The 25,860-nt window shown below is 56.4% G+C and overlaps 6 protein-coding genes across 6 annotated transcripts in view; 3 read left to right on the plus strand and 3 right to left on the minus strand.

Moving 5' to 3' along the window:
- VDAG_00590 (oxidoreductase 2-nitropropane dioxygenase family) overlaps positions 1–1,151 on the minus strand; it is a gene marked incomplete at both ends in the record, with an annotated part of 1,411 nt that extends 260 nt beyond the window's left edge. Inside the window, 3 exons of the mRNA XM_009651967.1 lie at positions 89–605; positions 753–1,014; positions 1,139–1,151. Coding sequence (XP_009650262.1) covers positions 89–605; positions 753–1,014; positions 1,139–1,151 — 792 coding nt within the window. The remainder of the gene's footprint in view (positions 1–88; positions 606–752; positions 1,015–1,138) is intronic.
- A 920-nt stretch (positions 1,152–2,071) lies between these two features.
- VDAG_00591 (folic acid synthesis protein) lies at positions 2,072–4,459 on the plus strand (the record flags this gene model as incomplete). The annotated part of the gene is made up of 4 exons (XM_009651968.1): positions 2,072–2,584; positions 2,662–2,870; positions 2,961–3,897; positions 4,400–4,459. 4 exons carry the CDS (start codon positions 2,072–2,074, stop codon positions 4,457–4,459), a joined length of 1,719 nt encoding a protein of 572 aa, XP_009650263.1.
- Positions 4,460–9,196: 4,737 nt separating this feature from the next.
- On the minus strand, positions 9,197–10,486 carry VDAG_00592 (uncharacterized protein; the record flags this gene model as incomplete). The annotated part of the gene is made up of 1 exon (XM_009651969.1): positions 9,197–10,486. One exon carries the CDS (start codon positions 10,484–10,486, stop codon positions 9,197–9,199), a length of 1,290 nt encoding a protein of 429 aa, XP_009650264.1.
- Positions 10,487–19,874: 9,388 nt separating this feature from the next.
- VDAG_00593 (uncharacterized protein) lies at positions 19,875–21,338 on the plus strand (the record flags this gene model as incomplete). The annotated part of the gene is made up of 1 exon (XM_009651970.1): positions 19,875–21,338. One exon carries the CDS (start codon positions 19,875–19,877, stop codon positions 21,336–21,338), a length of 1,464 nt encoding a protein of 487 aa, XP_009650265.1.
- Positions 21,339–21,833: 495 nt separating this feature from the next.
- On the minus strand, positions 21,834–22,897 carry VDAG_00594 (uncharacterized protein; the record flags this gene model as incomplete). The annotated part of the gene is made up of 3 exons (XM_009651971.1): positions 21,834–22,336; positions 22,430–22,715; positions 22,778–22,897. 3 exons carry the CDS (start codon positions 22,895–22,897, stop codon positions 21,834–21,836), a joined length of 909 nt encoding a protein of 302 aa, XP_009650266.1.
- A 1,589-nt stretch (positions 22,898–24,486) lies between these two features.
- VDAG_00595 (uncharacterized protein) lies at positions 24,487–25,295 on the plus strand (the record flags this gene model as incomplete). The annotated part of the gene is made up of 4 exons (XM_009651972.1): positions 24,487–24,626; positions 24,697–24,897; positions 25,023–25,167; positions 25,233–25,295. The coding sequence occupies 4 exons, from the start codon at positions 24,487–24,489 to the stop codon at positions 25,293–25,295; spliced, it is 549 nt and encodes a 182-aa protein (XP_009650267.1).
- Positions 25,296–25,860: the final 565 nt, after the last annotated feature.

Consider the following 25,860-nt stretch of genomic DNA (forward strand, 5'->3'; position numbering starts at 1 on the left):
GTAGGGAATGGTGCCCTTGGCCGGCGAGGTCGCGCATCTCCTGCTGGCGCTCCGTCTCCCAGTTGTTGATGTAGGGGTTGTTGCGGACGCGCATGGGGCGGCCGGTGAAGATGATGGTGCGGACGTTGTCGTCGTGGCCAGCCGTCTGGACGGCCTCCTTGTGGGCCTTGGGGGCACCGGCCTCGTCGGTGAGGATGAAGCGGGTGCCGACCCAGACGCCGCTGGCGCCGAGCATGAGGGCGGCGGCGAGGGTCTGGCCGTTGTAGATGCCGCCGGCGGCGACGACCTGGACGGGGCCGCCGGTGACGGGGGACTTGTGGCCCTTGACGAGGTCGACGACGGCGGGGATGAGGACGGTCGTGGGGACGTCACCGGTGTGGCCGCCACCCTCGCCACCCTGGGCGCAGATGATGTCGACGCCGAGCTCCAGGCACTTCTTGACGTGCTTGGGGTGGCCGATCATGTTCATGTAGACAACGCCGGCGGCGTGGAGCCTGTCGACGACGTGCTTGGGGGGCACACCCACGGCAGAGACGAAGAGCTTGGCGCCAGACTCGATGATGATGTCAACGAGGCCGTCGAGCTTGCCCTTGGTGTAGTCGTAGCTGGAGAAGAGGTCAGCGGGGTGCGCCACGGGGGTGTGGAGAGAAGAGAGAGAGAGAGAGAGAGGGAGAGAGAGAGAGGGAGGGAGAGAGACAGAACGCCCGGCACGTGCCAGTGCCAAGCGTCAGCGGCGAAGGAGCATGGCTTACTTGGTCTTGCGCGCGCTGCCACCAACCTGGGGCAGCAGCAGGTCGACGCCGAAGGGAGCGTTCTTGTCCGTCAGGTGCTCCTTGAGCTCGGCGATCTGGTCCTTGAGCATCTCGGGGGTGTAGCCGACACCGCCAATGACGCCCATGCCGCCGGCGTTGGTGACGGCGGCAGCCAGCTTGGGGCCAGCGGCGACGTTCATGCCGGCGAGCAGGATGGGGTGGTTGATCTTGAAAAGATCGGTGATGGGGGTGCGGATCTTCTCTGTTGGATATGATTTCATGTCAGCGCGCTGTTCTTCTTGCTCTCCATCGCAAGAGGGTGGGGGTGAAGGGTTTCTGGGCCATCTTGCCAAACGCGCGCATGTGACAGTGGGTGTGGCACTTACGAGGAGACGCCATTGTGTCTGCTTTCTGGAGGTGGGGAGAGGGGGGCGAAAGAGATGGGTGATAGGGGTATCTGGAGGATCAAACAACAAAGATGGCTCTGTGTGCAAGGAAGACAGAGAGGATCGCTGAGAAGAATGAGGGGGGGTTAAAAATGAAAAGAGGTGGTTGTTTGTGTTGGGCGGGAAAGAAAGACGAGGAAAGGATCTCGGAGGATGGTTTCTGTTTAAAGGGCGTCACCAGGACGGCGGAGCGCTGCCCTCGTGTCGAATGACGGCCGCGGTCGCTGCTCTGTCCTGATGCATTCCCCCACATCCACAGTTGGACCTCAGGCCGAACCGAGGCTCACCTGTGATCTCTGGGGCTATGCCGCAAACAGCCTGGCGTGAACCCGGTTGAGATCTGGGGAAGGTTTGCCGAGGAACGAATGTGCGCGTGGCCTGGCGAGCCTGGCAAGCCTGGCAAGCCTAGATCTGAAGGTCTGGAGTTTGAGGTCGGCAGATCGAGAGGGGAAACCCCAAGGATCGAATGGCGCAGGGAAACGCACACGAGACATGATAAACCTTCTTTCGAGGAACATGGCGAGAATGCAGGGCCCATGTTGCATCTCTCAAATCAAGCTTCTTTCCCCTCCCGTCCCAAAGGCCCATTGTTGTCTGGACTGTCTGGCACCTGGTGTCTGGTCTGGCATCTGGCACTCAGCAGCTGAATCTGGCACTTCAAAGATGACTAAGATGCGCGAATCCGTATTGCACGAATCCGATTGCTGACTATCACGGTTAACATCCAAATAAGCACGTCCAATTCGATTATCCAATCCCCTCCAGACATCGGAGATTCTCAAGCGAATTGCGCCCGCTGAAAAAAAAAAAAAAAAAAAATCAAGCGCTGAGAGACAGGTCGAGGTCCATCCCAAGAAGTGAGGCGAGTCGACCATGAAATCACTCACCTCATTTGCCTCCACTCTGCATAGAGGCTGCTCTCAGTCGGCCTCGCTCCGCCATGTCCGCTGCCCTCACCAGGTGCCCATTGCCGTCTGCCGTCACGCTCCCCGTCGACACCACTTCACCAAGCACGCCTGGCCAGTAGCCAAAAACACAACGACTACCACCACGGCCCCGTTCGGCCCCACCACGAACAAGTCGGCGGCGCCCGAACCCGGCAGCACCAAGCGCCTCAAGACGAGCAGCCCCGTCATGGAGGATGACGGCAGACCCGTCGGCGGCTGCGGCTGCGGCCGTCGCGCCTCCGCCGGCCCCGCCGAGCCCAAGACCGTCACCGCCTACATTGCCCTCGGCAGCAACCTCGGCGACCGGATCGGCTGGATCGAGAAGGCCTGCCGCGAGATGGAGGCCCGCGGCGTCCACGTCAAGAGGACCAGCAGCCTGTGGGAGACGGAGCCCATGTACGTCCTAGAGCAAGATAGATTCGTCAATGGAGCATGTGAGGTTCGTCTGCCTGCTGTTCGAAGAACTGACCCCCCTGTGTGTGAAATAATTTTCTGTTTGCTCAACCATGTGAACAGGTCGAGACAACGCTGGAGCCCCTCGCCCTGCTGGACGTCCTGCAGGATATCGAGAGGACGCTGGGTCGACAAAAGTTCGTCGACAAGGGGCCCCGGAACATCGACCTCGACATTCTTCTGTACGGCGATGAGAAGATCACCCATGACCGTCTCACCGTCCCTCATGTCGGCATTCCCGAAAGGGAGTTTGTGCTGCGACCGTTAGCCGAGTATGTTCTGAATCTTTTTGTTGCTTTGAACAATGCATCATTCCCAAGCACGCCTGGACAGAGACAAACCGGCAGCTGACAACGATCCAGGCTCATCCCCGCCAAACCCCTCTACGCCTCAAACCCCTGGAAGCTCACCCAGGACTACCTCAATGAGCTCACTCCCTCTCATCCTCCTCTTTCCCCCCTGACGCCCCTCGCACCGGCACCGGCGCCCTTCATCACGGCCCTCACGCCGACCCGCAAAACACATGTCATGGCCATCGTCAACATCACCCCCGACTCTTTCTCAGACGGCGGCGTTCACACCTCGGCGTCCCTGCCGGACACTCTCCTTGCCGCCCACGCCGCCGGTGCCACCATGATCGACATTGGCGGCCAGTCCTCAGCCCCGGGTCGCCCCGACGTGTCGGCCGAAGAGGAGATCGCGCGCGTCGTTCCGGCCATCCGTCTCGTCCGCTCCATCCCTGAGCTCGCCCACCTCCCCATCAGCATCGATACGTACCGCGCCCCCGTCGCCGAGGCTGCCCTCGCCGCTGGCGCCGACCTTGTCAACGACATATCCGCCGGCCAGCTTGACCGCGACATGCTGCCCCTCGTGGCCCGCGCCGGCGCCACCGTTTGCCTCATGCACATGCGCGGCACCCCACAGACCATGTCGTCTCTGAACGACTACCCCGACGGCCTCGTCCCCACCGTCGCCCGCGAGCTTCTTGAACGCGTCGCCGAGGCCGAGGCCGCCGGTATCCGCCGCTGGCGCATTGTCCTCGACCCCGGCCTCGGCTTCGCCAAGGTGGGCGAGCAGAACCTCGAACTCCTGAGCCGACTGCCCGAGCTGCGGGCCTGGCCTGGCCTCGAGGGCTTTCCCTGGCTCGTCGGCTCGAGCCGCAAGAGCTTCATCGGCCGCGTCACTGGCGTTCCCAAGGCCGAAGAGCGCATCTGGGGCACCGCCGCCACCGTCGCCGCGGCCGTCTCGGGCGGCGCCGACGTCGTGCGGGTTCATGACGCTGTCGAGATGTGCCAGGTCGTAAGAATGTCGGATGCCATCTTTCGAAGGGAGATGAGGTCGCATCTGCTCATAGAGAGAGTGCGGGCCGACACATGTATCATATAAAGAGCTTTATACCTGGTGGCAAAAACTCAGTCAGATACCACATCTTAATCGTAACAGAGCGGACTACTTCGCAACGCCGTCAGGGCAAGCCCCCCGTATCTGTCGAAGGAGCGCCGGGTATAGTTCAAGTCTGAAGCCAGGTCACTCTCAGTTTTGACTCATCACAGTACAGGTCACTAGCCGGACCTGTCGGCCATGGATCTATTGCGATCCTACACCATGCGTCTCGGACCGCATTGGAGGACTGCGAACTCTTGCATGTCTTTAAAAAGAATTCCGACCCAAGTCCGGTTCGACGTTCTCAGGTCGAGCAGGCGCCGCCTGCCATCGCTGGAATCCGATGCATGTCAGATGGCCACAGCCGCCCTCGCTCGAAGTTGAGGATTGCACAGCGATGGCTACTACTAATTTCAAGTTTCAAGAGCAAAAGCGGAAACGGAAAAAGAAAATCACTCGTGCGACGGCGTCCCAGTAAGATCTTGGTGGCTTTTCCCCGTGCGACTTCATCCCCAAAACCGCAAGATCCTTGCCTGCCGAATTGTACACTGCTCCAACCCGTGAAGGCCACATGCTGTGCTGCCGCACTACCGTGTTGCTAGCGCTGCCCCTTGAACGGCCCTCCTTTCGCCGGCTTCCATCATTGGCAGAGTGTCATTCTCGTGGGCGGGCGCGGCGCTTCCTGTACGACAGGCCACCTGGGTGCCGAAGCACATTCCGGTAGGAACCCGGTCTTGGGCTGTTGCATTATAGGTACCGGCCTGTTAAAAGGATGAGCATGTTGATTTTGAAGCTGGAAGATGGCAAGATACGAGATATGCAAAGCCTCAAGTTTGATTATGCCTCCAGTGGAATCCGACAAAACATGTTCGAGAAGGTTGCCAAGTGGCACGTATGGTTGCCCCAGTCCCGATGCACCTTGGGTCGTCTCCCGAGGATCCCACATGGTCGCAGCGAAGGCGACGTCAAGCAGAACAAGTGGGCCTGTGTGGGTTACATTGCTCTATGTGAGTCAGTGAGCCACTGGCCCCGTCATCATCCAAACCTCTGAGAATGAGGCGAGTGAGGATGAGAACACTGGATACTTTTCGCCCTCCCTCAGCACGGCAGGCAGCCGACGGGAGAGGAGCAAGTCAGCACCCGACTTGGCTTTGCTGATCAGCTGCTGCAAGGCAGATCGCCCAGACCGACCGGATGTTGGGTGGTTACACAAGCAGGCTCGCTGACAACCTCTTCTGGCCATCCTCAACGCCCATTCATCGTGGCCTCAAGGCGCGATGGTTCTGTTGGCCTGACGCTGGGATATGGCTCATGGCAAAGGCCTAGCAGCGTCTCGAGCAGCTGGGACCGGTGAACAAAGGAGAGTCTTGGTATGGCGCCCGGCAGCGGTTGTATTTTGCCTACCCCGGCTAGCGATGCACACAATGCTTGAGCTCTGGCATATGGGGGTGTGGGAGGGCCATCGCAGCAGCAGCGTGTATTCACATCCACACTTTCGCCACACCGGTTTCGACAAGCAAAAAAAGGGCTCCCGGTCAGGGGGGCGGGGACCCTCCAGCAACGCCAGACCGGTGTAGGTCAAAGGTCTTGTTGCCCAGCTCGAAACACTGGCGTCAAGTCCTGGTGAGCCTTCGATGTTGCCAAGGCCTTCGTCAGTGGCATGGGTGGGAGGAGCCGCGAGGCGTTGGGGTGCGTGGCCTCGGGCCCAGTCCCAAATCAAACGCATGTGCTCGTGTTGTCCTGGTGAGGGCGATGCCTTTCCCCGGCCTGCATTGTTTCTGCTGCGTGGTGCTGGTCTGGCACAGTGCTGCACGTGCTGGGATCATGGAGCCAATCCCAATGCGTAGCGGCTCCCGATCGGACAAGCCACAACGCCATGCTTGTGACGGTTATCGGAAGCACGGGTGGCCATGGCGAGTTGATGAGGCGTTTTTACCCTGTTCCGAATGTGCCTGTGAAGGCGAGTACGGCCAACCAGTCAGCTTTTGCACGGTCCAGATGAATGAGCAGCCCTCCACACCGCCGTCAACGGAACGGGGTGGGCTCTTGGGGGCGTCTGGCTAGCTTGTCGCCACAGGATTCTTCCGATTGGGCCACAGAGGCAGCAAGAGGAGATGTAGGCCGTGAGCGACGATGTCCCGGGCGGTCGGCATGGACGAGAGGGCCAGTGTCGGTACCCATGTGGACGGAGGATTCCTTGGGTAGATGGCTAAGAACGATCCACGTCTGCGTTTCGCACCTTCTCACGCGCGATGGCAGCAGGCACCCTCGCATCATGGTGCCCAAGGCTGGTTGGTCTGCATGCGGTGAGACATATCGAGAGATGGTGGATGGTCAGTGGGCTAGCCATCTGGCTGAGACAGCAAGATTGGAGAAGACTCAGACGTGTAAGGCTGAGCAATGACGGTTCGTGAAACGGGCGCCCGAGGATTGTCGCGTGCGGGACGATATTTCTGTCAGGCGTGCCACTGACGCAGTCTACTGGGGCCACTGACGACTACAGCATTCGACACGTTGAATGGGTCCGTGTGCAGGAGGTCCGTGAATGAAAAGAAGGAAAAGCAAGTCGACCGAGCTGCTTCGCCCGACAATGGTTACAGAGGCGCTGGCTGACCAGACTCGGTGGTGTTGATGCAGGCCACGACATTCACGATGCTGCGGTTACTTCCGAGCAGCTAGGTGGAGAAAGCCTCAAGTAGTGCGCCGTGTCTGTCGTCGTAGATTCCGACGCGTGACGGGTGGTCCAGGGAGGATGGAGCTGGACTCTTGGACGACAGGGGTTGCATGCGCTGCAAACGAGACGAGGTCGGTGGTGGGGGGCGACGGCACGTCTTTTGCCAGAGACGAGGCCAGAGACGAGGATATGGAGGTACGGAAAGGTACTTGATGGTTCTTCTGAGGTTCCTGACAGCGGGAGAGTCGGGCTGGACCGTCAGCACGAGCCTCTTCCATTCGGGACGATATGAGAGTTGACGCACACCTCTCTCAACTGTCTCCTGGGCTTCGGTCTGGCTCTCCATTTGGATTCGCCTGCTTATCTTATTAGTGATGTGTTTGGCATGCGAGGGACCGAACTGAGGCAGAATCCGTTGAGGATAGGGTCTTGCGCCTAAGATCAGGTGCTCCCCTGGTACGTGTGAGTGTTGTGCACCCTGTTTGTGTGTGGGAAAGCTGGGCAAAGCATCCAGCGGCTTGGAGGTAGGTACCTAGGTCAGGTGGTAGGTGAAAGGGAACGGCAGAAGGCCAAAGAAGGTGAGGTGCTGTGCGTCGAGGTAGACTGACACTTGATCAGAAAGGCCTGGTCGCGCTGGGCCTGCAGCTACCTTATGGGAAGTAACCACCTGACAGGCCGCCAGAGAAGGCCGAAAATAGCGCTCTTGCGCCTGGCTTCCAGGGCCTAGGGCCTAGCCACCCCGCCATCGAATTTTCCAGGCAGGCGTGTCCGCTCTGTAGTGGAATTGACCAAGGCAGGGCAGTCACAGGCCACAGTGCCGTCCCCTCTTTCCTGCCTCGCCTTGTTCTGGTCAGCTGTGTGCCTTCTTCCCGTCGCCTGCTACACGATGGCTCTTTCTCTCCCAACTCATGCCTCCTTCCTCCTGGGGATGATGCTCCTTCCCTCAAGTGGACCCTTCCCTTTCCCCTTCTTCCCCCTCCACTTATGATCATCCGCTCAGGCAGTCATCGATCGTCGAGTGATGTGAGGGCTCTGAGTCAAAATGCTCCGAGTCAATCCCGAGCCGCGCCCGGATTTCGACAAGTGCGAAAACCTTAATTGAACATCCTGCAGTCCCGCCCCTATTTCGCCTTTGCGGCATTCCAAAGTCATCTGAGGAGGTGCGAGGTTGCGTGAGCAACGTCTTCTGCGTGTTATGGCTTCATCCTGTATCGTATTGCGGCTTGATTGGACTCAGAGCTCACCGGGCACGATCGGCTAGGGTCGTTGTCTGACCCTACGGGTGCTGGCTGCGATGCCTCACCCCCTGTCACGCATTGTATGCGACCTGCAGTTGCACGCCCTCAGGACAGCTACCGGGTCTCGCAGCGAGAAACACGCAAGCCAACGACCCTAGGCCATCACCCAGGAAACTAAACTGTCACTCTCTCGAAACCAGGCTGGAGGGGCACAGTGGGCACAGGTGTATGGACGTGGCCGGCTAAGAGCCCGACGTCCAGTTTGGGGGCGTCACGGCTGAATTCTGCCATCGCTTTCGAGCGACCACGGCAATGTCTCGCTGAATCGCCCCGCCGGAGAAAGGAGAGGTGAAGCCCTTCGTTCGAGCTGCGAGGGGGAATTCGCATCCGGTGTTGGCTGCACATAGCGTCCCCCCTCTCGATGGAGGAGGAAGGCCCTCCGCTTCCCTTCTAGCGTTTTCGGGCCCGAAAGCTCGCCTGTCGTGCCCGACGCGAGTCGTTTAGACTGACCACGCCGCACAGCATGGGACACTCGCCGCAACGACACCGTGATCGAATTTTCCCAAGTATGTGAGCCGAAGAAACAGAAAATGGCAAAGTCAGTGGTTCGTTGTTAGGAGAAGAGCAAAACGTTCGTTCCCGGCCCGAGGTCGAAACATACCATACACCGGCATTGCCCTGCTAATGCGCCTCGGTGCGTGGCTCCTATCCCCTTGTCCGCCGACCCATCTTGTTGTTCGTGCTCGTGGTCCACCCACTCGTCACCATCTCTCGTACATCCCCGTCCTCTCCCAGTGCACCAATTCCTGGTTTAATCGCACCGACTGTCTGTCCATGTTCAACTACCGAGAATAAGAAGAAGAAAACAGGAGAAACAATAGAAGAGATGGCGACATCGAGTGACGCTACTTCTGGAAGAGCGAGTGACGGATAAAGAAATATAAAATCAGCGCACCCCGGGTATTCACTCTCTTGATATTCTTCGCTCGTCGTCCCGTTACTTCGTCTCAGTTTTCGCGTCCAAATTTCCTCTGAAGCCGTTCCTGCCAGCCCACCGTGTCTCGAGATTAAGAGAAGATCTTTTCTGCCCTTGGTGTCATCCCAGCCAGTGTTGCGACAGGCCTTTCCCTCCTTTTTCCTTCACCGTGATTCGAACCCACAAGTGACGCCCAAACGCCAGCCATACCCATTCCCATTGTCTTCTTGTGCAGCAATCGGGCCCTTCAGTTGTCTTGAAGATTGTGCTGATCAACGTCTGCCGCTGTCTTGTACGGAAACCTGGTATCGTGAGATGACCAGGAGACTAAGTGATGTTGGCAATGTTGATGGTGCTCGGTGGCACTGCCGTAGGATAGTAGCCTGTTGAGGTGCTTTTGCCTTCATACGTGTTACAGCGGTTGCTGACTGCGAGCGGCCCAGGCATGAATCGACCCGATAGCATGTCCGCCTCGGGATCCCTCTTGAATCTGTCGTGTGGTGGCTCGAGGCTGGCTGCCATATGGGGCAAGGCGCCTTCATGTCCATTTCGGTGTGGGTGAAACACGTCGATACCACCCTTTTCGCCGTGCGGCCCCTCATACATCGGTCCTGGGTAATACTGGTATCCCTTTGTTGTGTCAAGGGGCTTGATATCCTCATGGGGGATCATGGGCTCGTACGCCATTTCGTGGTGATGGCGTGCTGGTCCAAAACTGCTCATCCCTCCCCTCGGTTCAAAGTGGTTACCGTATGCTGGGCCCATCGACGGCCCGGAAGGTGGGAATTCGGGAGGAATCATCGGTCCGCCACTGAACCCGCCCATGCTCCCCCCAGAACCGCCCGGTCCACTGCTCGTGCTTCCGCGTCTTTCTCCTTGGTAATGCCCGGGGGACCGGCCCCGCACGATCATCTTTGCTGACTTCCGATAAGCAACCCTGACAAATTTCTCGGCTGCTTGTGAGCCGACGTCTGCCCAGAGCTCAATGACGAGGTGGTAGTACTGCTGCGCAGCTCGTCTTTTCCCATTATTCGCCGTGGCCTGCTTGAACTGGATTCTCTCAAAGGTATGCTCGTTCTGGTATGCATCGCCTGCAGGATGGCCGCCGCTAAAAGCGTCCGGATACCCCATTCTTGATGGCCCTCCCATCCCTGAATCATGTGCGTACAGCCCGAGAGGATGGTGAACAGGCTGCGGCGGCTTTGGCACGAGACGAACCTTATCAGGCTTCGCAATAGGTCCCTTGTCTCGTTTCGGCGTATGCTGAACAAGTTCGATGGTGTGGCTGTCATTATCGGCAACGACCGCCGAAATTGACATGGCAAATCCGAAGACGGTGAGTGGCTGCTTGGAGCCGAGTTGCTGAAATTGCAAAGGCTGGGAAGGATAGTATGGTGACAGGCTGTAAGAACAGATGCAAGAGAAGTAATTACGCCTGTAGCACGTCCATTCGCAATCAGACTGGAAGAAGCCTTTGTCGATGTTGCCCTGGATCTCTATCTTGACTGATAGTGTTCCCGTCGCTGACGACGCATCGGCGTACGAAAGGCTGCCCAAAGTGGTGATCGAACTCAAAGGTGGCACGCTGGCCGGGGTCTTTGAAGAGTATTGGTCCATTCTAACGGCATTCGTAAAATTGGTGATGGGGCTGGGTGTCGGCGACAGAGGGTGTCGTCTGTTTACAGAGGCTGTAAAGGAGGGAGACCTCGACAAATGCTCAGTTGGCCTCTTGAAGGTCGGAGTGGCTGTCGAATACTGGTCTCGAGTGCTGATTTGGGTCCCAAGGTGCGGCAATGCCGTCGTCCTAGGGCCAAGGGACGAGCCGAGAGGATTGCCGATGCTTTATGTCGGTTAGCAAGCATCGACCGCACAAGCTGGAGCCAAGGCCAGTGGTTCAGAGTGACCAAAGCTCATGGCAGAACCTACTTCGATCCCAAGCGAGGTCGGACGTCGAGGGTCTGGTATATGTTGGAGGCGGACGTGTAGAAAGCGCCCCCGTCTGGGGAGTATGGTGTTGTTGTGTTCAAGACTGGCGGATGAAAAAGATTTATCAGTCCAGGCGCCGGTTGAGTTGGCCCGTCTATTGACAGAGAAGCAGCATTGGTACTGTGGTCGTATCTATTACCAGTCAGCTGGGCCGCCTTCAGCTAGATCCTCGCTGCAGGCATGGAAGGTTGAAGGGTTGGAACAGTGACTGTTGTACTGCGACCCCATGCAAGACACAGTGTCGGTGCAACCGACTCGTCCTACTGCCAGCACTGGAGTTGCACAGGGACACGGTATACAGGGTCGGAAGCTGGGAGCCCACACATCGCGGAATGACAGAGACCTCAGTGTCCAGAATCTAGGTAGCACACCCGGTGCCAAAGCAGCTACCCATGAGTTCGCATATCGGCCGCTTGCGTGACTAGGATCGGGGGTTGTAGGTTCGCCGCGTCGTCGGGGAACACCAAGGAGACAATGAAGATGTAGGGCAAAAGAAGACGTCAGGATGTTGTTGGGGTTCCGGGCTTATGCCAGTGAAGGTGTGTCCGGGGGGGGGTGAGAAAGGGAGCAGACGTGCAGATGGTGGGCTTTTAAGCCGACAGCAAGAAATAATCCAGTGGCTCCTAGCATTCTCTTACCGCCGGCCAGGCTGGCTCTCGAACAAAACCAATAGGAGTTCGGAACTTACGGTATGTTATGTCCTTGGTGCTGTATATCCAGATATTCCAGCCCAGGAGGAGCTGGAGATGGCTCGTAGTCCGTCTATAGCAACAATACAGGTCAGCCTTTTCAATTCAGATACCTAGGTTCGTGGATATTGCGATCATGCAAGCATTATCCTAAAAGGAGCTATGATCCAGCCTCTTGTGAACCTGTGTCAGCCCGGCAGGGGTCGTGCGCTTATAGCCGTTGCAAGCTGGCTGTGACCTGTGAATCACAACGACCCGTTTGTTAGCGAGACTATTCCTGACGGTACAATACTGGACTCGAGCCAGATTTTGAAGCACTGTCAGAGGGCGGTGGGAAGGCTGAGCGTGAGGGCATTGTTCAAGCAGGCTGGCGGCCTGACAAACTAGTGCCGGAGCACTGTGTCCTCGGGGCGAAAGAGTACAACTGAGTACCTCGCAGTCCCCCGCTGGTACATGGAACCAGTGCCGGAGAGCAAACCAGGTATACCAGGCACAGACACGAGAGTGCATTCTGAAGGGCAGGCTACCCTTTCTTGCAGTACCGTCTCTGAGCAAAGAAGATGATTGGGGAGAAGAGGCAGTCTGAGCAAAGGCATTTCGGAACCACTGAAGACTGCATCTCTGGTGTCTGGCCCACCACCCAAAAGCACGTCTGCCCTGGGTCGCGAAAGAAAGCCAGGTTTGTCTGCCACAATTTCACGAAGCCTTCCGCAATCGCGAATTGCGCTTCTGAAGGATGAAAAAAAGCTGAGCGACTCACCTCACGACAAGACACCAACCCTTTTTCAATCCACACTAGCCAGTATAATCCAAGTTCTTATATGTTCTTCATGGCTCATGTCGTCGTAGCGGGATACTTGAATGCTGGTGTTTTGTTGGGTTGGCCGACTTGGCCGACTTGCGCGAAGCGGCTGCGGCATTCAGGCCCTGGCCCTCAGCCCGTCTTTCATGAAGGATCTCCAAATCCAGCACAGCCGACAGCCATGGGACTAATTAAGTATCAGAAGAAATCAGGCCTACCTTATGGCTCATACCGCCGTTTACTGGCACACCGAATGGTACGCCACTGCAGTAGAAGTTCGAGTCGGTGCTGTGATGCTCGTTTCCAACGTCTTTGACAATCTGTACAGCAATCAGTGCTTGCAGTGTCAGCTGCCTCAGGGCTAAATCTGACCTCCAAAAATGCCCCTGTCATCTGTTGTCGACGTGATAGGTTGCTTGAAAAAGAGGTAGATTTTGAGACTGTAAACTTGCTGTCCAGTCAGTTCGTTTGAAACCATGAGAGTGACCCCCCAAAGGCGGCATGCTCCTCAATTTAGCAAATGGTTGATTCAATGAAGACGGCAGAATAAATTATAAAATGTAGCAACCTGCCTTCAATAGCACGAGTTGAAAGCAGAAGCTTGCCCCAATGCTGTGCACCGTCTGGCTGGCGAGGTTCTGGGGTTTCAGGAAGCTGTGGAGCACTGACTAGCAGCTTCTTTGGTCGATTGTAGTCCCTAGTTGTCGATAGAAATCAGTCTAACCATGTCGATCTCCATGAGGTTTATCACTCGAGTGTGGGCGAGCAAATGGGAGCTCAGAAAGCCCCGTCCCAAATGTAAATGATGACAAGATCCAAGTCTGAAGAGCGGCCGGGTCATCCATGCCACAGTGTTCAATCTTTGAAATGGCCAGATGAAGAAGAAGAAACTTACAGATGAAGAATAGACTTTCCCGTATTTAACGGAGAAAGTCGATGAAGAGCTTGTCTGCGTCTCTGTGATGGGGTGAAAGATATTCGCCGCGTTTCGTGAGGTCGAATCTCAGGACGGAAGCAGTAGCTCTCAGTATAATCCGTAAATATTTGTAGGTAGAATATTTGAGAAGATAGGCGCCGAAGATTCTCTCAAGAGGACGAGAGGTGCAGGATCTGGATGCGTGGGTAATATATACATACCACCAACCCAGATGTGGCTTGGATCGTACAGACAGTATGGTCGAGGGCTGAAAAGCTCAAAGACGTAACTTTCGAAACCGGTGGCACAGGATGTCAACAAGTGACTAGAGAACACACGTAGGTTAAAGCCAACTACTTCAGGACCTCCTTGGAGGGCGAAAAGGTCAGCTCGGAGGACGTCGGTCAGTCCTCTGATCCCAAGGCAACTGCGCGCGCATGAGAAGGGTGGTTGCGCAAAGTCTGAGACAAAAAAACCGAGACGTTCAAATGTGGGGAGATGAATTTCCCGTTCCTCTCTATCTCCCAGGTTGACAACATGGTCCGTTTATGTAGTCAGAAGGGGTGGGAGGCTGCTTGCTGTCCGCCCAGATCCTGATGGTTCATGAAAGACTACACCCCCCCCCCTCCTCTTTCTTCTCCGTCCGCTTATGGGTGGTTGGGTGGTGAAAGAGCTAAACTTGTATCTGGTTGTTGTTAGTGCTATTGTCGTATGTGGCAATTATTCAACGCGAGGATCTCTCTGTCGGCGTTTTCGTGCCTGGCGGTGCGACCTCTCGACGACAAGATATAGCCGTAGGTGGGTTGAAGAGGTTCTGTCACTGTACTTTGAAAGATACTCCTTCATTGATACCTGAACTCTGCCTTTTTTCCAGACTATCATAGATTGAGCACTGCTTCCGTGCTCTTTCGGCTTTTCACTCGGGTATCATCGAGGTCTGCTTCATGGGAAGGACACAATGGGGGCCCTCGTCAGCCCGGCTGGTTCACCGGAAGCATTCTCCTGATCCTCACCCTTCCATGCATCAAATCTGCAGCTACCCGTGGCCTAGAGACCAAATTGAAACGCTACAAACATGATTTGATTGGGAAGGATCTTCCCTGGCTAACGAATGGTCTGTTGCGGCAAGCTGCAGCCGTGGAGCCAAGATTCATGGATGGTTAGCTGGTACACTCCGCCACCTGAACTGGGGATTGTCTGATGCTGTGAGTCGGCCACGAGTTTTCCAACGTCACTGGAACATGCGGAGAGTAACTGACGTTATGGCGTAGGCTTTTGTTGTCGTCTCATACGCCTAGATTTCTCCCAGAGGTCTCAGATAGCTGACTGGTTCTAGGCCATGTCTACCAATATCTGCTGATCTCTTCTACGAAGAAGTGGGCCTCGACGGAAGATACCGAAAAGGGACCGGGGAGGGTGGTTCAGGAGGCACCAGCCACCGAGCAGCTTCACCGATTTCTGATGGTTTAATGCCTAGCCCAAGTCTGGGAGACAATCAACGAGATACTCAGTCTGATCGTAGAATTAAGATTCAGCGACTCTCTCCGCCGATCTTCTCAAGAATTCAAGCCGTTCAGGATTGGGACTAGGCCCGGGATGGTCGTCTGATATGAAGAGGCGTGAAGCAACATAGCTTCAAAGGTAGGGCAACCCAGCGTACAGGACTGGCACAGCTGATTGCCCGCTGTTAGAAACAAACCTCGGGGAGAGACTTCAGGGCACTCCCAGACAGGGAACATCTCTTGAACAAGCGACTGATCGGTTGGCCTGCCCGTCTTTCTGCTTAGTGGGCCAATGGCAAAAGCGATTACCCGAGAATGTTGAGCAGTCTTGGCTGCACCAGTAGTCTGGGTCTTCGGCCATACAAGGCCATTCTAACGCACAGGGCAGTTTTTGGTTCCCCGTCAGGAACATGGAGGAGTTCTGCGCTTTTTCGTGTCGAGGAAGGCGGCCGGGCGGGTACGATGCATCTGCTGCAGCGTCTTCGCCGCAGGTTCCCGTGGATTAGAATGAGCTCTTTCGCGAATCATGAATGTAGACAATGAATACGTATTCGTCAAATCTGGAGCGGCCTACCGTATGCATACCTGTTCCTAGTTTGGCTGCTGCAGACATAATAGGTCTGAATCATCATTGGGGCGGGCAGATATCAGCCAGAAAGAAGTCCATCCATTGTGGTCAGGAAGGGAGGTGCATTGGCCGGATCATTGACACCGTGGAGTGAAACGAGCTACCAACACACTCGCTAGGAGCGAGCCCAATGTTGCATGTAAAGTAAGGACGGATCATAGTTCAAGAGGACAATACCGACATGGGGTATTCCGGATGTCGGATCAAGCCGTAATCTCTTCCAGTTCATTGTTGGACTCGTTGATGAATCGAGACTAACGGCATGATTGAGTCGCCCTGTGGACCGCTCAGCTAGTCTCCTGTCCGCAATAGCACCATGACTGATGGTATGCCCCTGAAATGTATGTGTCTTTTCTCGGTAAAAGCCGTCGGTGAAGCGGCGTCAAGGTTCGCAGGAGGAAGACCATGGTTACGACGTCCCCATGCTTCTGCATTCACCGATTGCCTTGGATCTTGTACCAGGTGATACGTCATCAAGTCCATGGACTGGAGAGACGAACGACATTTTTTTCGGGATTGCTTTACTGCAAAGATTGATTCCGTGGTGACTTGGCTTGCAGATGCTCAGGCGGGCAAGACACAAGGACGTGGGCGCCCATGTTGGCATAGTCTTCAGCGGACACGCAGGAGGCCGCACATGGAGCCGCACTGAGCGCTCAGATGGTTTGAGAAGGTGGGCGGTACCAACTTTGTTTGCCGGACCATAACAACATCGTGTCGTCCAGCACCTACCTACCTACCTAGGTATGGCACCGTGGAAAGGTAGTTCTAGTAACCTTATTGGAGTGATTGTCGGTAAGCGGCGGGACCCGTGGTTGACTTGATGGCTATTGCGCCATGTTCTGGATACTTCCAGGGCCCGAACCGAGTGAATGGTCCCGAATATTATGATTGTTGGAACGGTGCCTAGGATGTCGAAAGTTGAATGAGCATGCCACGTTCCTAGGTGCCTTACCTAGGTACCTAGGTACCTAGGTACGGTACCTACCTGAGGTAAGGTAGGCCGGTGACTGCCTTGGGAGGGAGGGGAAAGTATCGCGCTGAGTGGACCTTGATCAACTTGGAAAGCGGCATCGGAGACCCATGGATCCCTTGGCGCCTTTGACACAATTCAGTGGAGGCTAGAGGAAGGGGGCTGTCAGGTGGCACTTTCCACAGGATCATCACAGGCGGCAGCCATTTTTTCTTTCTTCACCTGTGCTCTCTGGCCGCAGGTCTTTTATTTTTAGATGGCTACATACCGACCTTGGGTACGCTTGGTATGGCAGGCTTGATAGGTCCTGAAGAGAGTCATGGCGACCAATGCCGGCTTGTTATGATCCAAAGTAGGTAGGTATGTGATGTAGGTCCCTAGAGTAAGGTACCGTGGGATACGATCTCCGGGTCAACATGACGCTCGGCTACTGGCATATCTCAACCACATGCAGATCGATGATTCGCACCCAACTACAACTAGGCTCGCTTTTTTTCACTGCTCGTTCTGGCTATAGCTTCTCTCCGAGATGAGAAACAGGTAGACAGGCTATCACCAAAATTCTGCCCCGTCGAACAAAATTGCAAGTGCCATGGCCACAGGCTCTTTTGGAGCCTGGTTGTTTGAGAGTTGACCTGTCGGCCACGGTGCTTTTCTGCTGCCTAGTTGGCCTTTAGGTACCTAGGTAGGTGTACTGGGATTCACCGAGCTTGCGCAATTGTCAAAAGACGGATCGGCCCGAGTCGTACCATTTGACTCAAGTGACCAGTCCTTTGCTGAAGGGCGGATCATACCAGCGTTAGGGCGGACAGCATCTCACGCGAAACTGGCCCCCTTTCGACGACTAAGTTCACCATGAAACTCTGGACCTGCCAGAAATATCTTCGCCTCATGGCGTGGACATGGAGACTGTGGACGAATACCACTTTGACGGCCGGATGAGGCGAGCCTCGATTCTGGACCCGCCAAAGACCATACTTCTTGCTGTCAGTCATTGACGACCACAATTTTAGGATCTGCGCAATCATTCGAAACCCGTGGAGATGAAAGGCACACCTTGAACCAAGCCCCCGGGACGATCACGACTTATACGGGTTTCGGCTGTTCAACTACCGGCATGGAGCTCTTGAAGGGCACGGCAAGGAGTGTTCAAGACCATTCTGGTACATACTTGCGGTTACTCTTGGGCATCGGACCGAACTGTCAGAACAGAACGTTTCCGGATCTGTTCGCTTTCTCTTTCCGCATTGGGGTCTGGCTCTCTTTCTTGTCCAACCCATCCCGCCAAATTCACCTGGCTTCTCTCCTCCCGGCCGGCAATCTGGCCACATGAAATCAGGCCATGGTCCTGCGGTGCCGCCAGAGGAGTGGTCTCAAATCCCGCCACGCAGCGCAGTCAAGACCACATGCCGGCCTGTCTTTGCGGCAGCTGTTGACCTGGAGGCTGTCTCTGCTATAGTCGGCCAACTCCGGGCCCAATGGGTTCGACGTGCCAAAAGCCAGTATCGAACAAGCCATTCCCCATTCGCCTTGACCGAGACGAAGATCAACTTTCTCAAAGCGCCAAAGGGGGCCGTCGCAAACACCGTGTGAGTTGTACAAACCTGCCAGCTCTTCCCATCTCTGGTTTCAGACCCCAAAGGGCCCTTCCAATGACCACGCGACGTGGGCATGCAACGTTGAACAAGATCTTCAGACTTTGACACATGAAATCGTCACTTGGACGGCCGGGCGTGTGCCATGCCACCCGTCAGGGGCGTCATGAGGGCCAGGTTTGGCCTTTACAGGAGTCACGCCATCTCTTCGGCCTACCCCTGAACGTCCAGCTCAGTGGCCTTCTTTCTTCGCTGCGCACCGAGTGGTGAACTAAGATTAACGACCGGCTAGCCCGCCCCCTCGGTGGGTGCCCTTCTCGACCGACGTGGACGCACATGTGTGTCTCCAATCATCACTAAGGCTAATGGTGCCGCTACCCGTCGACAATAGGAGGGCTAATTTTGGGCGGCGAATGGCACCGCCAGCGTCAGCAATGGGAGGCCGAGGGAGCAGGCCCAATGGAGCCGGATCCTGCAATGCGAAGGATCGCAGCGGCTGATAGCCTGCATGGGGTCTTTCTCTAAACTGGTGTCTGGAAGTACTGGCTACGGGTCCAATGGGGAAGTAACACTGAGGGCAAACTGGATTCACTACTGAGCAGCCTTGGAAACCACTCGATGCTCACGTGAAGTCCCCAGCCTCAAAATGAGCCTTCGTGCCATGGCTGTCAGCTGGATAGTTGATCCAGACCCACTGGTTCCCAGGGACGAACGTGGTGATAAAGTTAAGACGGGCGGGCGCGTGTAGGCAAGATCGAAGCACGAAACGGACTTGATTATGACGCCTGAGCTGGCCCAGGCTTACCATGTCGTATCAAGCTCCTTCACGCTGTCGATCGGCAATCGGGTGTGCTGATAAAAAAGCTACCTTAGCTTGACTGCCCGCTGGCTGGTGACTCGCGTGGCCGCCTCGGGCAGAAACGCTCCCTTTTGGGCCTCGAGCAGAGACTCCATCACGAAGCGCTGGTGTCGTCGGGCGTCAGCAAGCAAGAAGTGGAAACGACGCCGACGAAGAAAAAATGCATGTAGACAAAAGGCGGCACAGATAGCCATGAAGGCACCAGTTCGCCGCGATTTGTGCCTTACCGCGTAGGTCTAGTATATGGAAGTCAAGGACTCCAAAGAAAGCATGTCAGCATGTCATTCGACAGAGGACGGATGGGATCCCGCGCCCTCCCTTCCACAGAGTGAAAGCGCCGGCAAGGTGGACAGAGTGCATGGACCAGGTGTTTGTTTTTTTGTGTGTGAGTGAGGTGGCACACTTCCATGCCCGCCCAGGCAAGCAGTGGGATCTGGCAGTGACTGAGGTCCTAGGTCACAGGTACCTCTCGTAGGTAGGTAGGTACAGGTACCTTCTACCGGATGACAGCCCCTACCAGCCCCTGACCCGACGGGACACCCCGCCTCATTCCCTGCACAACACCCCCTGACGTGGTGGGGCGTCTGGCCCCTCGCCACGGCGGCCTCAGTGGCCTCAGCGGCCTCAGCGGTCCCAGTGGGGGTGATCTCAGGGAGGTCCGGAAGGAGGGGTACGGTAGCAGCATGTGAGTCATCAGCTCGAGACGGGACACGAATGGGATCATCAGTCAGCACCTGCGGATGACGCTGGCTGACTGTTGTCACACGTTCCGTTCATCCTACGAACAACATTCTGTCCTTTTGTCCTTTCTCACTGCCTGCCCCGGGCATCGCCTGTTACGGCGCTTGGCTCGACAAGAGGTTCTGCATTTAGGTACCTCATGGCTTGCCGTGTCCGCTGGCCTTGATCCAAGCAGCTTCGAGCTTTGCCCAGCCGCTCTCCTCCTCGCCGGCAATGCCTAAGAAGAAACATCAAGCCAAGTTTGCAAAACCGCAATCCACCGCTCCGGCATCTCTCGGCGCATCCGCTTCCAGGCCCATCCCTCCAGGTACCTCATGCCCCCCCTCCCCCTCCCCTCTCCCTCCGCACCCCTCCTCGCCTCGCCTCAGCTGGCCGTATCCTTTCGAGCATCTTTAGACGACCATTATTCGCTAACCAGACCTGTGTCTTGGGCAGAGACTCAGACGAGAGGCGTCAACCAGTTGCTGGCTGACCTGCGTCGAGCCTCTCTAGCTTCGTCCAACCACACCCTCTCCTCGGCTCCTACCTCCTCCGCCTTTGCGTCTACGACATCGTCCAGCGGCCCGATCACCCTTCCCCCAAACTTGCGACAGATCCTCCAGATCCCAGAAACTCCTCCACCCTTACCGAGGAGGCCGCCCAGGAATGATGCCAACGGCAGGAGGCTGCCACCCGGTCCTCGCGCTCCCCAGAGCTGGAGCGCCCAGCGCAGAAACCTCGCCCGTCAGCTGGGCGGTCACTCGACCGATCATGCGGTACATGCAGAGTTCCACCAATTGCCCGGCACATATGCGCCCGATCGAGGCTCCATGACAGACCTGCTGTTGAGAAAGATGGCTCTGGAGTGGGAGTTCCAGGGCGTCTACAATCAGCACTATCTGAGCTCCCTGCACAGTCGTCTGCGCTCGTCTCTGATCGCGTACATTGGCACGTACGGGGAGCGTGGTGTCACGGCCAGCGACATCAGGCTCTTGGTCCTACCGCAGGGTGGAGGCTATGACGAAGAAGGGGACGCAGATCCTAGTGTCGAGGCCGTCAACGAGCTCAACAATGACCTCTACTGTCTCGATCTGTCCGGCTCCATCACACACAGTCTGTCCGTCCGCGAGCTGACAGACGTGCTCTTTCCCCCACGGCTCGCCCGCACCGTCGAGGTCGTGCAGGACTCCTGGGACACGGCTGACGCGCCGTCTTTGCCGCCCAGGCTCCTCCCCAAATTGACACACCTGTCGCTCGCCATTCGCCCCTCGAACACCCCCACCGCTTCGTGGAAGCAGCTGCTTGCGCTGGCGGCCAAGGTCCCGACCCTCACGCATCTCAGCCTGGCCTACTGGCCTGAGCCCTCGCTCACCCCGAACGCCAAATTCTCGACAATCGCTGGCGCGCAGGGTCGCGACGTGCCCTACAGCGGCACGGGGCCCTACTCGCATACCCTGGACGACGACTGGACAGAGGCCATCATCCTGCTGCGCAGGTTGAGCAAGTATCTCTACGGACTGGAGTACCTCGACCTGACCGGGTGCTCGGCATGGTACTCTGTGCTCACGTACGATCAAGACGGCGACAGGATCGACTGGGAGGGGCACTGGGGCAAGATGACGACGCTGAGACTCCGGTATGGTTTTCCTATAAGCGAGAATACGCCCGAGGCAGACCGCGAGGCGCGGGCCAAGGCAATCGCTGTCGCGGAGCAGGTGGAGAAACGAATCGTGGGCAAGCGGGCTGGCAAGGGACGGTTCATTACCGTGGAAAGAGACGATACGGAAAGACATATATGAACATAGACCTGGGCTTCCACACGCCTTGATGTAATTTACCTGCTAGACTCTCTTTGCGCCATGGTCTGTAACAAATCATGATATCTCATGGTTATAGCGGAGCTAACTGCCTCGCCAGCGACCTGAGGACTACAATGTTAGGGAAGATAGGTGTGTATTAATCGAGCCTTCCATATCTTTATTACGGATCCAACTGCATCAGAAGAAAAAATCATTCATTTCTAGATCGTGAGCTACAGGTATATTCCTAGTATGCCAGATACCGGATGCCATCATGCATCCAAAAAGCAGAAGGGCTCCCCCCTTACCTCGCAAGGTAAAAGACGCCTCGCTCAACCGCTAACAAAGGCGTAACAAAAAGGCTAGCCGGCGACATGTCCATATTTAATTCTATATCAAGCCATCGAGGAATTGGAATCAGCTCAACTATTCAAACGACTGGAACCAGCTCAACTACACAAATAAAAAGAAAACACCTGAGCAGCAACACTCGCCTCAGTACCTGCCGCCCCGCTTCTCAGAGTACCCCCTCCTCTTCTGCACCCTGCCGAGGCAGAACATGGCGACCCAGTATATGACAGCCGCGGCCATGACGGCAAAGGCGGCCCACGACAGGGCGATGAAGCCGCCCCCTGCCTCGGCCTCGAGGCCGACGACCTCGCCGACCCTGTTCAGCTCCCTGGCGCCCTTGCGGCTGCCGATCATGATGCCGATGCTGCCGGCGAGCAGGACGATGGCGGCGAGCAGGGTGAGGAGCAGGTTGGTCAGGGAGGCGAGCTTGCGGCGGGGGTCGAGGAAGAAGGCGGCGACGGCGCCGAGCATGGCGAGGCCCGAGAAGCCGATGGCCAGGGTGTAGAGGATGAAGACGGCGAGGAGGGCCTTGTTGACCGTGTCGATCTGGTCCTGGATGGCGTCGGGCCAGTTGATGTCGGCGAGGGAGAGGTTCAGGGGGCCGATCGCGAGTTCCTGGTCGAGAATCTCGGTGAGGTTGACGCGGTCTGGGGCGGCCGTGGTTAGCTTTGGAGCATGGAAAACGCGTTGGGCAAGCGGTTAGGGAGAGGGTTGGGCGAGCGTCAGAAATATCGACGTACTGGCAGGCTTCTGCTTGGTGCAGCTGGTGACGTTGTGGTTGGCGTCGGGGTCGGTGGCGTTGGGGGCGTAGTCGCCGCTACACATGGTCATCAGGTGGATGGAGTACCACTGAGAGATGCCGAGCTCATCGCTAAAGTGGTCGACAATATTGTTTCCAAGGTCGTTGATGAATTCCGTCACACCGTCCGAGAGGTCATCGATGAAGCCGCCGATGCCACCGCGGTCTTGGTCGCCATCGCTCGTGGCACGGGACAACACGTCGTATCCGAGAGTGGACGTGTTGAGCTGGAGAGGCCGGTTAGCTTGAAGGGCGTCGTCCGCCCAAAGGCGACATGGCAGCTACGCACCCTGATGATGGAATAGTCCTCCATGAAGCCCTCCTTATGGCCGGCGAAGAGGAGGAGGAAGGATATGACAAAGGCCGCCACGGAGAGGAGGAACGGCAGGATGACCGTACAGCGCATCATCTTGGCGGTTGTTTATCACGCACGCCTTGTTTGGCGATTTGATCAGAATTGCTGTAGAAACGGGCGCAATCGTTCCTTGCCGTGTACTTCGTGTTCTGGTGTCCCTACCGGTAGTGTTCTCTCTGACACAGATTAAGGGAGGGGAGGTTAATCGCGAGGAAGCCAAGAGCGGCACGAAAAAGACGATATGCTGAGTGTTCAACATGGACATGCCAGATGGGGGGCACCAGCGAGACAGTAACCTATTTTAGGTCTTGGCTAGAGCAAGGTTAGTACCAAACGGCTTCGCCGATGATGCAACTACCATCCCTTAGCCTGCCAACCTGAGCTGGCGACCCGGTTAAGGGCCAGGGTGAATCAGGAGTCTCAAACAACTTGGCAAACGGGTAAGAAAGGTAGATCATGCACCCCTGGTCGGTTTGTAGCCAACCAAAGAAAACACGGCAACCTGGTGATCGAGACCTGGATCCAGAAGATGGGGTTGTATTCACTGCACTGCCGGCCCATTGACACGTAGGTACCTTACCTAGCAGGGGTTCAAGGTAGTAGGCTTGGTAGGGTGCCATTTGGGACGTCATTGTTTTCTTTCCTGGGAGATCTTGACCCAGTCGCAGATCTTGACCCAGTCGCATGCAAAGCAACAGGCCCATCCACATCAGGGAAGAGGCATCGCTCATTTCGAGGTTTGACGTGCTGAGCATTTGGCAGGTTGAGGAATTCCATCCATCATTGGGAACGTGGTGCCTTGAGAGGAGTAGATGGCAGGAGAATGCTAGGCCAAATTGACGACCAGGCGGCGTGGGCGAGGGCGCGCGCGCGAGATGTTGACCATGACGTCTGTTGACATGCCGTCATACCAGCAGAATGTGGCTGAGAAACATGTGAAGGGGCTGGACCTGAGCAAAACAATTGGCCAAGCCAATCATGTGGGAGTCGTGTGGCTTGGCCCAACTCCGTCAACGATTCGTGGCTGTTGATTCAGTCAATCGTAGGGTTCTCGCCTGGCTCCAGTGCTTCTCGCCTGGCTCCAGTGCTTCTCGCCTGGCTCCAGTGCTTCTCGCCTGACTCCAGTGGTTCTCGCCTAACTCGAGGTGCTGGACTATCCCCTACAAGACCAAGTGCCAAGACCCTGAACCGCGTCCCCGCATGAAATCCGTCTAGCGCGTGACCCCTCATCTTTTGTCACAGCATTTGCCTGCCTTCCTAGAGTTGGACCCCCATCTTGAAGCAGCTTCCTGCTGTCAGCCTCCGGCCTCCAACCTCCAGCCTCCAATTTCCCATTTTGAACCTCACCAGCCCCAACCGTGACCGCCTCATGCTTTGAGCCTTTTTTTCTCGCTGTGTGCAGTGTTTCTGTCTCGTGCTTCGCTCGAAAGAGAGTTGCATTGCTCCCGGTCTTTCAGACGTCAGCGCCGTGTCCAGCCCGTTGCACCAACGCCGTCAGAACCAAACCATCGTAGCTTGCCTCGGCTCGTCGCTCCTCCCCCTCACCCCGATCTCGGCCATCGGGACGTGCTTTTTATTTTCAAGACCGCCCAACCGTCAAAACGCATACACATCCCGCCGTCTGCAGTGTGTGCAACTGCGTCATGCCGTCTCCTCCGTTTGCCGACAGCGATGAAGAGGAAAGCCTTCTGTCCCGAGGCGGCGATAGGGCTCGCCGCCTGTGGTCCGGCTTCATTGACTTTGCCATGCAGGGCAACATCCTCGAGATCGCCTTCGGTCTGATGTGAGTGCTGACGTGATCCTCTGCCAGCATGGCCTGTATCGCGGGGCTCTTGTATTCACATACTCCTTAGCCTAGCCGCTGCCTTCACCGGCCTTGTCAACTCTTTCGTCGCCAACATTCTCATGCCGCCGCTGTCCGTCATCTTCCCCCTCAACCACAACATGGAGGAGAAGTTTGCGGTTCTCAAACCTGGACCTGACTACAACCGCGAGGACGGCTACACCACGCTCGCGCGCGCAAAGGATGACGGCGCTGTCGTCTTGGCGTATGGGTCAGTACGCCATTCCTCTGCGCTCTGTACAGATTGTTCAGTCCCATGAAGGCACCGCTGCTGGGCGAATTATGCAACATGGGAAGCGCTCGAGATGGAGGTACTGTTGCTAACCTTTCTGACAGTTCATTCTTCAACCAACTCGTCAGCTTCTTCTGCGTGGGCCTCTCCCTCTGGGGCCTCGCCCACTTCTACCAGCTCTTCTCGACCGACCCCATCATCAAGCACACGAAAAAGTGCAAGTACTGCAGGAAGCGTGTCAACGAAGTGGTACGCTGCGGTGGCCCAACCCCTGTTTTTTCCACCCGTTCGCATCTTTACTGACGACTGCGCAGTCGATTCGTTGCATCAACTGCACAAGCTGGCTCGATGGGCGCGAGGATCGAGTGCGCTACTGAAGCGAGCCACGTTGTCGAGTCCTGCTGGCATGCCATGATCATGCGTCTCTTCTTCTCATCGGACGGCGCTTTGCAGCATTTCGCATTTGGCATGGCTTATCACACCCTTCCTGCATTCCCGTGGCGTCTGTCCTACTCATGCTCCTTTGGCGCTTGTTGAGTGTACTCACAGACCAGCGTACGTTTTCCTGGATTATCGCCAAAGCCGTCGCAGGCAGCCCTCGCAGGCTGCAATCGCTTTCAATCTGTCGTGCCCGGTCTCGTAAGACGTCTTCCAAGTGATACATTAACGTGTCTCTCTTATGAACCTTGCATCACAAGCCTTCATGCTTCCGCGATGTCCAGTATGGTATGTCCAGTCTTACGACTAGGCAGGGGACGAGAAACACCAGACAGATCGAACAGCTACACCTTGAGACGATTGTAGCCCATGAAGCGCTGTGAGAGTCACGTAGCATGAATGCAAGGTACAATGAACGTATTATTGAGAATTATTCCATTGCTCCAGCGACATAGATGTGTACAACCCCAGGGTTTGTCAAGGTTCATCTGAATAAAAACTGGC

Source organism: Verticillium dahliae, genomic scaffold (genome assembly GCF_000150675.1).
Source record: "Verticillium dahliae VdLs.17 supercont1.1 genomic scaffold, whole genome shotgun sequence".
In the NCBI taxonomy this organism is placed as follows: Eukaryota; Fungi; Ascomycota; class Sordariomycetes; order Glomerellales; family Plectosphaerellaceae; genus Verticillium; species Verticillium dahliae.